This window comes from Gopherus flavomarginatus, chromosome 3, assembly GCF_025201925.1.
Source record: "Gopherus flavomarginatus isolate rGopFla2 chromosome 3, rGopFla2.mat.asm, whole genome shotgun sequence".
Lineage (NCBI taxonomy): Eukaryota > Metazoa > Chordata > Testudines > Testudinidae > Gopherus > Gopherus flavomarginatus.
Window position 1 is genome coordinate 62,939,977 of NC_066619.1, and position 12,605 is coordinate 62,952,581.

Below are 12,605 nucleotides of genomic sequence, written 5' to 3' on the forward strand. Positions count from 1 at the left end.
TACAGTCCTTCACATCACCTACTACTAGTAATCTCTAGCTTTTTTGAACAGGTCTGTATGAACCCTGTGACCAAATATTTTCCTCATCAGTGTACTAAGTTCTCTTGGTGAGAAACACTTTGTATTGATCAACAGTCCTTTGCTAATATGCACTAAAGTTTTCTGCAGCAATTTCCCATTCAAGTTAGCTTTAATATACCATTCATATATCACTTAATAGAGCAAAGAATAGTGTTTTCGGGTTGAGCTGAAGCTGAAAAATATTTTCTTTCAAAAATGTGATTTCTTCAGCTCCTCTAGTGAATACACAAAACAGCATATGAAAGTGACTAATGGCCACTTCCATGTGTAGCCTAACTACTACGGGTTAGTAGGTTAGAGTTCAGTGTTATAATCCTACTTCAGGGCAGCAGGGTTGTGCTAGTGATAGCCACTTAGGGTCAGGCCCATTTGATCATCAGTTGAAGATGAGGTAACTTGGTCTCTGTAGATCTGGCTTAGTGCTAAACTCAGAATTTCCTTCTTTTCTTTGTAAAACCGCAATTCTTGTCCAGCTTTCCTGGCTTCCTCCAGCTCTCGCAGTGCCACTTGTAACTCTTGGGAAATAATTCCTGGAGATTCTTGCTCCTTCATAATCCAGTCCAGGGCCATATGACTTCTCATCCTTTCATCTAAGGAATACTGGGAATAATAGGAAATTACTTCCTATTACCCAAGAAATTCACAACAGAAATAAGTTATTAACAAAGAGATTCTCCTTTTAGTCAAACAAGCTCTAGCAGAACTTTTTAGCTAATGATATTCCAGAGTATATCAGCAAATTTGTATCTGTCAAACAACTAGCTAAAAGAAGCTAATGTGATCATAAATCTAATGATGAAAATTTTAACATCCTACTCTTAATTATAAATGTAGGGCATTTAATGTAATAGGTAATTTGAAAAAAAAATCCTTATTTTTAAAAAATAAAAGATTTTATAATCATATCATTTACAAATAATAAAACATGCCATTTAGATTTTGAATGAATTCTTGTGCAAGCAATATAGCCTTTTACATTATATTGCATCATTCACACTGAAGAATCTCAAAGCTCTTTACAAATATAGGTCTCAATCCTGCAAAGATTTATGTATATGCACAACTTTATGGGCTCTTACTACTTAACCTGAGTGGGGAGGGGAAGGCGGGGGAGAGTGAGAGAGTGTGTGTATGTATGTGAAAAGCTAAACACAAATAAATATTGGTAGGATTGGTGCCTATGTGTGTAATGACTTACAGACAGATAAGGCTCTGTACTTGTGAATGCTCCTTTCAGATCAAGGTCTGAAACAAATATACAGACTCTGCGCCGAGATCGCGTCAACCACCACTGAAATCCAACCCCATGTGGCATGACACAGAGCAACTGTTTAACGGTGCATAACATTGAGTAAGCACTCTATTTTTAGAAGAGGACATCAGAACACCTTGGGGCTTGTCTCCCCCAGGGGACACTTACTGGGAGATGAACACACAGCAGTTGATCGACTGGGGACCGATTTAGCGGGTCTAGTGAAGACCGGCTAAATTGACCGCCGATTGCTCTCCTGTCGACTCCAATGGAATGAGAAGCCTAAGGTAACTCAACAGGAGAACTCTCCCATTGGCCCAGTGCTGTGCAGACACTGGAATAAGTTGACCTAAAGGTGAATAATGTGAATAATATAGCTGGAGTTGGGTCACTTAGGTTGACTTAGCCCCGTAGTGTAGATCTGCCCTCAGTCACCTGTGATTCCAGAAGGAATGTTGTAAGTAGAAAGTATATTTGTGTACTAGCACTTTTAAGGTTCTTCATAGCACAGTTAATATTTGCAAGTACACTTTGAAAAGTAATTTTTTTAACAGATGTCCAAAGGGAAAAAAAATCCCTTTCAGGCAACATACTCTATAGGGTACATGAATTAGCTTTAAGATATAAGCATTCAACCTGATACACTTCCAAGTATTTTCACAAAAACAGAAGATGAGAATAAGAAGTTTAGACTATAGTTTATTTCAGTAAATTTTCTGCTTATTTATTTTCCATCTTTGTCAATTGGTAACAAGACAACAAATGGCAACGGATAAATGCGAGGGACATAAATCTGTTCAAGAACTTTACTTTTCAAGGGTCAGTTTTGTTTAGAGTCAGTCTCACTTTCTTGGTGCTGCAGGGTTTGGATTTCAGGCACTGCAGGAGAAGGTGTTTTGTTGAAAAGAACACTTTTTTTATTAAGAGCCATGAAAATATATTTATTTATAGATGTTACAGTACGTACGTGAGGACCAAATGTGAATGGAGCATCCATATAAATTATAGTTTTGGACTTAAAATGGGAAGGGTAAGCACAAATCTTAAATAATTGAAGAAGAAGACGAATTGAAACAAAGGAGGCTAATAGTTATGCCTAGTTTGTTTTCTTTTACCTTAGTTATATCAAAATAGACTGTTGTTTGGTCATCACAAGAGATGATTTAGAAAAGCAATTTCTTCCAACTGTCACCTCTGTACAAATTTGTTCTTGCTTCTCTGAATCCCTCGATCTCAGTTCCTGGTTATTTAAACCAGTCATAAAGTGGGAGCTCATTGTAATATCTTACCTGACGGGAGCACTTTGTTTCACGTAGGGCTTTAAGGCTTCCATTCCAGTGCAGCAGCTGAAAGACTATCATCAGCTCCTGCGGAATGAAAGCACATTGATTACTGATGGAAAACTTCAAAAGCAGCACCTTTGCTCTTTTAAGACAAGTAAGAGTATAGATTTGGTGTCATAAAGAAACAAAATTGACCCTAATCACATTAAAGGGTCTAATATGTTAATGAAAGGCATATAGACATGCAGCTGGAAGCTAGACATTCCATGGCCCTTTTCAAAGAGAATAGGCAATAACTCCTGTGTGCTGGACAATATTCTCACTCTCAGTAGTATAGGTTTTAGGCTTGATCCTGCAATGTGTTGAGCATCTCTTGTTAGGTGTTGTGGCCTCAGCAACCCTTGCGTTTAGTCACAGGTTTGAGGGCACTCAGTGCCCCACAAGAAGCACTCAGTATCTTGAAGGATCAGCCCCTTAAAATTGACAGCATGTGTGAACTATTGTTGAAAGCACAGTAGAATGTCTTTGTTTTTCTACATAGTGACTGCATGGCAACAAGTTTAATTATTTACTTTGCACTGAGATACTTGTAGTATGAAAGACACCACATCAAATCAAATTTTGTTCAGCATGTGAAATTAACCTAACCCCTTGCCTTTCACTAGACTGAAGCAGTATTGTATCAGCACTAGAAGACATATATCAGTAATCTGAAAACTCTTTGAATTCAACAGGGTTACCTTCACATATAAATAGCTACATAACTAGCAATGATACAATTTCTGGGGTAGGCAACAGTGGATCATCATGTCCAAATTAATACTGGTCTCTAATAAACTCCTGTTGAGGGACACCAGTTTTTAAACAGATGCCTTCCCCAATCAAATTATCATTGATTATCAGGGTAAAATGAAATGGAAACTTTGTAAATCACCAATTGTTTATAGTGAAACAAGAATAGATATTGCGCCAGTAAAAATAAATGGATATAAAATTGGAGCTTGCCTTACATGCTTTAACAGGACAAAACTACGCTGTGTACATTTCCACTCAACTTGAGTCACTGTCTCAGTATTTACTCAGTATTTATTTATAATTTGGAGTACTAATGAGAAAAATAGTCTTAGCTTCCCACAGTCCATGCAAAGCACAGAGAATTTTACTTCTAAATACTATTTCTTTTACAAAGCTGCTAAATTAGATTCATTAATTTTAAAAACTTTGTTTTGTAAACTTTTCCCTAAAACATAAGGTCAGCTATTTCTTTTAGATTTGTACATTAGAGTGCTCATTTTACTACTAATTTTATTACCTGTTTTACAGATGGAGAAAGTTAGCAGGCATGTTAAATGATCCGCTAAAGGCCTCAGAGAGAGTTAGCTCCAGGGTGCATGCAAGGGGCTTCTGTAAAAATCTATCTATCTGTACTGCTGCCTGGAATACATTTAGTGAACACTCAGACGTGTTTATCATGAGAGAAGACACAGCACTTTTTATTGGCTTTGAGTGCACATCACTAGTGCCCTGCCCATAGTAAATGTTAGATTTAGATTGATGGATGAGATAAAGATGATGATGATGATATCACTGAAAATCCTGCCTTAACTGAGAGTCCAGCTTTACCTCAATGTCACAGGAAATGATGTACTGGAAATTACTATGTACCAGAAATGTTATGACCTAAACCTGTGCCCTTCAAGAATCTGTCCTAATCTGATTCAACTCCTGACCCCTCATGGGAAGGCCCACCTTACCTAATGAGGAAAACCAACAGGATTTGATGGATAGGGCAGGACCCCTAAACCAGGGCCTAATGAATATCCCCACCCAAAAAAGGAAAGAAAATTAAGAAACACAGCTAAATGCAAGGAAACGGGCAAAATATAAAAGGAAGAGAGTGAGATTTAAAAATTTGCGATGAGACCTGTTAAAAGGGAAATAAAGGATCTTTTTAAAAAATGTTAAAATTTAAATGTTAACCAAAAACACCCCAATATTTTTTCTCACATGAATAATTTGAAAGGGGCCTAACCAAGCCTCTATTACTAGACCCCAAATCCTCCTTTGCTAGAGATGATGTAGTATGCGGCTTCAAACTCATAAACCCGAGCCTAATAAGCAGGGTTGCCTGTGGGGGAGGGGCAAGTGGGGCAATTTGCCCCAGACCCCACAGGGGCCCTCACAAGAGTTTCTCAGGGCCCCTGAAGTGGAGTCCTTCACTTGCTCCGAGGGCCTTGCAGAGCCTGGGCCCCCGGAGCTGCTTCTGCTCTGGGTCTTCAGCGGCAAATCAGCGGCAGGGAGCCCCACTGCTGAAAACCCCAGGCTCCCTGAATCCTCTGGGCGGCCCTGCTGATAAGTAGCACCAACCCCTTGGAAATGAGCAAGAACTGCAACTAAACATATGAGAAAAGCGAAAATGCAACGAGAGCTTTTAAAAGCCTTGCAAAGAGATGGTTTTAAGGGAAATGGGACATTTGTAAGCACAGGTGTTAGCTAAAAGCCCGGCATGTTTTCCCACATGGATAACTGAAGAGAAATTTGTAAAAGATGTAGGTATTGATAATGATACTTTACAATAATCTGTTATAAGTGATATTCTTATTACACATATCTTGTGAAAAAGCAAATATTAAGATTTTTATTTAAAGAATTGTTGAGAACCTCAGGGCTGCCCAGAGGATTCAGGGGGCTCGAGGCAAAGCAATTTCGGGGGCCCCTTCCAGAAAAAAAAAGTTGCAATACTATAGAATACTATATTCTCGTGGGGGCCCCTGTGGGGCCTGGGGTAAATTGCCCCACTTCCTCCCCTCCCCCCGGGGCAGCCCTGGAGAACCTTCTATAAGTACTGAAAGAGAAGGAGCAAATACAAATTGGAATTCAGAAGAACTGAGCCTTTATAGGGTCTGAACCCCTGTAGATATTCACATTCTCATTGCAAAAGGTCTGTCAATAACTTTGAAAGTCAGTTCATCCCAGCTGAACCCTCTTTTCTCAATTGTTAATATATGCAATAAAATTCCATTTGTTGATTATTTTTTTAAATTTGAATTGGTATCCTCCCTTCGCTCATCCATCAACCCAAATCTGAAGTTTACTATCAGCAGAGTACAGCTCAGCCAACCTTCCTGGGCTGCTCAAAATAATCTAGTTCAAAAATCACATCTTGCAATAATAGTGAGATTGTGCCACCTCATTTGCACAGCCATTTCCCCATACACTAATTTGATTCTGATCTTTACATTGCGTATGTATTTGCTTGCCCCAGTTAGACAAATCTGAATGTTCATAGGAGGAGTGCTTGAGCTAGTCTAGATACATAAACATTGTAAAAAACAAACTACCCCCCCCATCCTAAATTACAGTCAGTTTGTGATTCACATGCACACCTTAGTCTATTTTTCATCAGAAGCAAATGCCTCATTAAATGAGAATTTGAAAAATAGGTGGGTCATATTTAAAAACTGCATCCCAGAAACACATTTCTTTCATAGAGTTCTCTATATTGAAACCTACATAAAGGAAACATTTTTGGGATGATGTTTTTAAATACGTCTTGGCTATTTAGAATGATATATACAAACATCTGCCTGGAGACTGTATTAGTTCTACAATATATTAAATGCTTGCAGGCATGAGTCAGGGGCAACATCTCTCTGACTGGACTATAACCTTGAAAAGACTAGCTGACAAAGTACAAGACATAATCACCATTCCTCCCAATTACTAGGCATTAAAACAGGAATATTCTTCCTTGTATACACTACGTTACATGGCATTTAGCTATTCATGTTAAAATCAAATTTAATGTACGGTGCTGGACTTCAGACTTCCCAGTAAGTGCTAAAGCAGGAGAACTCTTGCATTGTCTTTAGGATATATCTAATCGGTATCTCATATATGCAAATAGAGATATTACTGTTAATTGAAATGCCGATTATTGCAGAGGCCTATCAGATTTTTGGTTTGTTTCCATGGCATATTTTCCAATAATGCAGATTAAGACAACTGCCATTTTTAATTAGGGACTGGAAGAAAGTCAGGCTTTTTAAATTCAGCCGGATAATTGCTGTTAGTAATTCTCAAGTACTGAATATGAACATAGCACTCTGGAGGATATGAAGAGAGAAATCAGAAGATTCACACACCAAAGGTCTGGATGGAAGGAGGTTGGCAGCAGAGGAGTAAGGGAAGAAGAGAGGTGGGCCAATTCTATAATAGACATGATCACATGATGTTGCCATTTTATGATAATTGGTATTTGTTTTATGTCTTTTAGTCACTCAAATTTGAAGTGTGATGTTAATTTAACTTTCCCCATTGTTACCATGCAGTCCTGAACCCTCATCTGAAATGTATCTACTTCTATTTGACACACAAAGACTTATAAATGAGTTGAGTTTAAGGTGCCACAAGTACTCCTGAGTGTTTAAAAAACATTTTTCCAACATATATTCAAATAGAAATAAAACATTAAGTTTAATGCTAGAAAAACCTGTTAAGTGGTGAAGTCCTGCTAGTTAGTGCATGATTATTGCCTGTTCCATAGGTAGTGGTATTTTGTGAGGCCTATTTTAACATGTCAAGTCATGTGAGTCTACCACCAAGTACTAATGTCAAGAGGAAGAAGTGGGCCCTTTATGTTTAAGAACTAATACAGATAGGCTTTCAGTATTTATCAATCCAAGCTGATGATCTTTAACAGGGTGTGATATACCTTGGTGACAACTGGATATCACAGAACTTGGATTCATGAGCAGCAAGCCGCATTCCAGCCTAAAAAGCCCTTTGAGGTCATCTATACAGCTGTTTCCGGCTTGGAGAGATTCATACTTTACTAAGTCCACTTACTTACTTCATTCTACAGCAACCATAATTCTTTCTGATCAAAGCTCTTTTTTTTTCAGATTCAGCTGCTCTATGCTTCTTTACAGAAGACATAACACTATCCTTTTTTAGGTATCATCAGCTGGATCAAATAAAGACATACAGCATTTCCATGAAGAAAAACAAATAACCAAGCCTGAAAAGATGCTGCTCCAAAACAGAGAAAGCAGAGAACAAGGCAATTGGCCAGGTGGACAGAGGGTCTGACAGTTCCCTCTTGACATCAGCCAGCCTACCCAACACATTGTCTTCAGACTTAACTATTCGTAAGTGAATAAATCAGGAAGCACAATTTTATATCCTTGTACCTGAAATTCTAACATAGTTTTCCCCATGTTTGACTCCAACATATAATGATAAGCCCCGATGCTTGTGCTTGGGTCATCAGCATCACTTGAAGTACCCTTGGGAAGGAAACAAGACACAGAGATTAGTATTGGGATGTTTGGTTTTTTATATATATATATTCTAAGTTTTAATAGTTTATTAAAACAATTCCAGTGTTGAAAACTTGAACAATCTGTCATGCCCGTCCCCTTCCCCCCCACCCCCTGATAAACTATTTGGAAGTACAGATCAGTGAATCACAGCTACATTGACATGATCCTTTGTGATGCCAATCCTTTCCAGCACCATCTGGGAATTCTGAAAGTGCTGTGAAAGCTAGTAAATTTTAGTTTACTTCTAGTTAAATATTGATCTTCCTAACAGGAAACCTTGTGCACCCTTAGGAGATTGGACTGATGCTGAATGAGGACTCCAACTATCATATCATCATTGGGAGTGGGGATACGAGGGGGGGGGGGAAGACCAACTAGAGATGGTGGAACCTCTAAAGGCTTGTGTTTGTATAAGCATCCAGAAGATTAGGTGCTTGCTTGATGTGCTGACCTGTACCCACCACTCACATACTCCACGCCCTTTTGTAGTTCCAGTCATATTTCTAGTGACATGTCTGGGAGTCATTCTCACACAAAATAGGCCTGATCTTGGGTATAAGCCCTGTGACCTGTTATCTCCTCCAATACTAGGTTTTTCCCCACCTACCCAGGCAGCCCACTGCCTTCATTCATCCACACTTGGCTAATTGGCTCACTCACTTCCTTCTGCAAGGCTTTCACACTGACTTGGTGTTTTATGTTAGTGCAAGTGCATTTGAGCCATCTCAGTCTTTGCACACTAGAATTAAAGGCTAGTGTGCAGTTCCCCCTTCGCTTCAGAAGATTTAATTCTTCAGATCTATAGAAGATCAAGTCAACTCGCTGTTTCCACAAAGAAGCAGGAGGAAAACGCAGACTAATCATCCAAACCTATAAGATCAGAGGAGGGCAGAAGCATTTGGTCTGCTCCAGATTAAAAGAGAGCGCACTGGAGGGGTTGAGTAGCAGGATGCTGGGTCTCACACCCCCTTCCCACCAAAAAACCTGCCAGTCATGCAAGTAAGGGTGTGGTGGGAGAAAGGGCTAATTTGGGACTTCCAGTATCTCCCCTAAAAGAGATGAAGGTCATATATTTGACCATTTCAGAACTTTTTCAATAAAGGTTTCTTCTAGGTGTACATTTTGGGTGCAGTATGACGGAAGGGAATGGATCTTAAATTTGTCCATACATATTTACCCTCCCTTCCTTTCCTTCTGCCATTTTCTGCCATTTATGTTAAACTTGTGTTGATCTGTTCACAGGCTTCTAGTGTCGAACTGATGGATTTGTCTTCTTTATTGTTCTGCTTAATGTTTCTCTAGGTTACTCTATTTCTCTTTCCAGGTGGTGTCCATGTTATCTCTTGGTGTGGAAGTTGTGTTGATGTCATCTTTAAAGCATGTCCATCAATATCGTCTTACCAGGTTTGATGCTTCAGGTTGATTTGCTCTCCTTAGAATTTCGGATCTTGCAATCTTTCCAATAAACTCTGAAGATCTTTGGAATCTTCAGGAATTTACTTTGGAATTAGTTGATCTTATCAATTTCTGTTGTTGATTTTCATGACTCTGTTCCATGAAAGAGGACAGAGATAATGCTGGCATTAAAAATTTGTATTTTTGTGCCATTGCCAATCATGCTATTTTTCCAAATCTTTTCAAGTTTATGAAAGTTTTTTGTTTTGGTTTCTTTTTTGCTTGTTTTTATATTTGTTGCTTAGTAGCTAGCATGGTATCACCACCATTGCACATCTCACCCCCTCGCTAGGCAAAATGATTTATTTCTTCTAATATTTCTCCATCTACTCTGACAGTTGCTTTTGGAACATTAATAGCCATGTATTTTGTCTTCTCCTTATTGATGAAACAAGCCAACTTGTTTGGCTATATCTGCAAAAAGCTGGGTCTTCCATTAAGTATGTTGGACTAAGCAGTACAATGTCATCAGCAAAAACAAGGTAATCAAATTGCACTTTGTCATTTATCCATAAAATTTCTTGGTTGCTTTCTATGGTTACTTTCCTCATGACATAGTCAATGACCAGGGCAAACACCCTTGCCTTACTCCAGTTGTCACTGCAAACCATTGACTGATGTAATCACTATCTTTAACTGCACATTATATTGGCCTTGATGATTCTAATTATTTTTGCTGATATTCTGTAGCATGCCATAATTTTCCAAAGACAGTCTTTGCATACACTGTCAAAAACCTTCTGGAATTCTACAAAATTTATCACAAAAGGTGCTTGCTATGCCATACTTTGTTGTATAATATGTCAGAGAACAACAATATGGTCTTCATAGGATCTCAGTGGTCTAAAATCTGCTTGTTCCTCTGTAAATTGAAGGTCCATTTCTTTCTTGATATGTTTCAGGGTGATGTTGCACATGATTTTACCAGGCTTTGACAGTGTTGTGATTCCTCTCCACTTATTGCAGTCGGTAAGTGCACCCTTCTCTGGCAATTTTACTATGAGGTCTCTCTTCCACTGGTTTTTTTTCTTCACTTCATATTCTATCCAAGAACCAAAAGGAAGTCTGGAGGGCTGTTTCATCATTTGTTTTAAGCATCTCTCAAATAATGTTATTTTTTCTAGCTGTTTTCTCATTTTTATATTTTTCTTGCCACTTGCCTGTCTCTTCACGTCTTAGCATTCATCAGTTTTTGTTTTACACTTCTCTTTTCCTCTTCTGCCCGAATAAATCACTAATCCATTGTTCCCTTCTAGATTTGTTGTTATTAAGGCTGTGTTTGCACTTTCTAGATAGCACTCTTATATTTTCCCACAGAGTATCAATGTCTTGGTTTTCTTCAGTTGACTCCATTAGAACACTGAACATGACTTTCAGATCAGATTGAAAAGCACTTTTTTTTAAAATGCCTGTTCTTTTTAAATTGTGCACTGCTAATGCATGGTCTTCTTTTAACCTTCTTCAGACTCTTTAACTTGATCTTCAGTTTAGCAGTATAAAGGTTATGATTATGGTTACTGCCCACTTCCGCTCCCTTGTATGCACATCTGCTAATGAGCTGTGAAGCTTTCTTGAAATGCAGAAGTGATCTATCTGGTTTTTTTGTAATAGCATTTGGGGATTTCCATGTCACTTTATGGAATTTTTTAGGAGGGAATATTGTTTTAACTATCACTAGGTTGTTCATGCAGGAAATGTTTACCAATTGTTCACTATTTTGATTCATGTCCCACCCCTGCCACACTTGCCCATAACTTTATCAAACTATTTATTGTTACTTCCAAACTTTGTGTTAAAATCACCTGTTGTCACTATATCATATTTTGGGACCTCAGTTAAAACATCCTGTAACAAATTTTTAAAAGTATCTTTTTCATTATGTAGCTTTTCATTGATTGGTACATAGTTTTGTATGACAGTTTAGTTTAAAGAATGTAGTCTGAAATCAAGCTTTAGTAATTATTTCATTGACTGATTCCCACTCATTCAGTGCCTGTTTAGCTTCATTCAACATTAGAATTCCTACCCCAGCTTTATGTCTACCGTCTACATTCCTGGAGTAGATGATAGTCTTATTTATTTTTCTTAAAGTGCACTTTGTTGAGACCTGTCCAACTACACTCACAGATTCCAAGGACATCAAGATGCTATCTATCAATTTATTTAATTATCTGAGCAGTTTTAGTACTTTCCTACATTGTTCTCATAGTCCAAAATCCATTTTTCATTACTGATTTGTCCTTAAGCATGGGACTTTTCAGGACATGGGCTTCCTTATGTGTTTGACCAATGCTGCAATATTCTTCCCAGGAAGTTCATCTCTTGTTCGAGTCTGCTGCCCACTGTTATAGGTGCTGACGTTTGTTTCTGTAGCATGTTTGTTTTATGTGATGAAGTTACAAGCCCCACGCATAACCTTAGGTCCATGTCTCCTTATTTATTATTCAAAGCTGTCCACATGTGGAGACTTCCCCATCCATCACCCAGGGATGCGTTTGGTAGCTTCTGATGCCCCATGCTCAGCCAAAAAAATGCAGCACATCTGATTGACCTGGACATGATGGCAAAATGAGGACAGATGAATGGATGAATTTTAAGTGGTAGGCTGCAACTTTTATTGCACAGAGGAGGAGTATTACCCACCCATCCTCCATATTCCCTTATACCTGGCATTCCAATGCAGGGGTAACAGGGCTCCTACCAATAACTCATAACTCAGTGGAGAGTCTCCTCAGCCTACCCCTAGGACTCAACTCGTTTTGAGTCCTACTCCCTCCCTCCTGTGAAGGGGACAAAGGATTCTGCAGAAAAGGACCTGGGGATTACAGTGGATGAGAAACTGGATATGAGTCAGCAGTATGCCCTTGTTGCCAAGAAGGCCAATGGCATATTGGGCTGTATTAGTAGGAGCATTGCCAGCAGATTGAGGAAAGTGATTATTCCCCTCTGTTCAGCACTGGTGAGGCCACACCTAGAGTATTGTGTCCAGTTTTGGTCCCTCCACAACAGAAGGGATGTGGACAAATTGGAGAGAGTCCAGAGCAGGGCAACAAAAATTATTAGGGGGCTAGGGCACATGATTTACGGGAAGAGGCTGAGGGAACTGGGGTTATTTAGTCTGCAGAAGAGAAGAGTGAGAGGGAATTTGATAGCACCCTTCAACTACCTGACAGGGGGTTCCAAAGAGGATGGAGCTCAGCTGTTCTCAGT

At 38.9% G+C, this 12,605-nt stretch overlaps 1 protein-coding gene and 1 long non-coding RNA gene across 2 annotated transcripts in view; one reads left to right on the forward strand and one right to left on the reverse strand.

Moving 5' to 3' along the window:
• Nucleotides 1-19: 19 nt before the first annotated feature.
• LIX1 (limb and CNS expressed 1) overlaps nt 20-12,605 on the reverse strand; it is a 44,028-nt gene continuing 31,442 nt past the window's right edge. Inside the window, exons 4-6 of the mRNA XM_050945955.1 lie at nt 7,809-7,904; nt 2,623-2,700; nt 20-705 (exon numbers count right to left, since the gene is read on the reverse strand). Of these exons, the coding sequence (XP_050801912.1) occupies nt 421-705; nt 2,623-2,700; nt 7,809-7,904 (459 nt within the window). The 3' untranslated portion in view covers nt 20-420. The remainder of the gene's footprint in view (nt 706-2,622; nt 2,701-7,808; nt 7,905-12,605) is intronic.
• Nucleotides 11,852-12,605, forward strand: part of LOC127047620 (uncharacterized) — a 47,240-nt gene continuing 46,486 nt past the window's right edge. The window contains exon 1 of the long non-coding RNA XR_007773420.1: nt 11,852-11,995. This is a non-coding gene — a long non-coding RNA (uncharacterized LOC127047620). The remainder of the gene's footprint in view (nt 11,996-12,605) is intronic.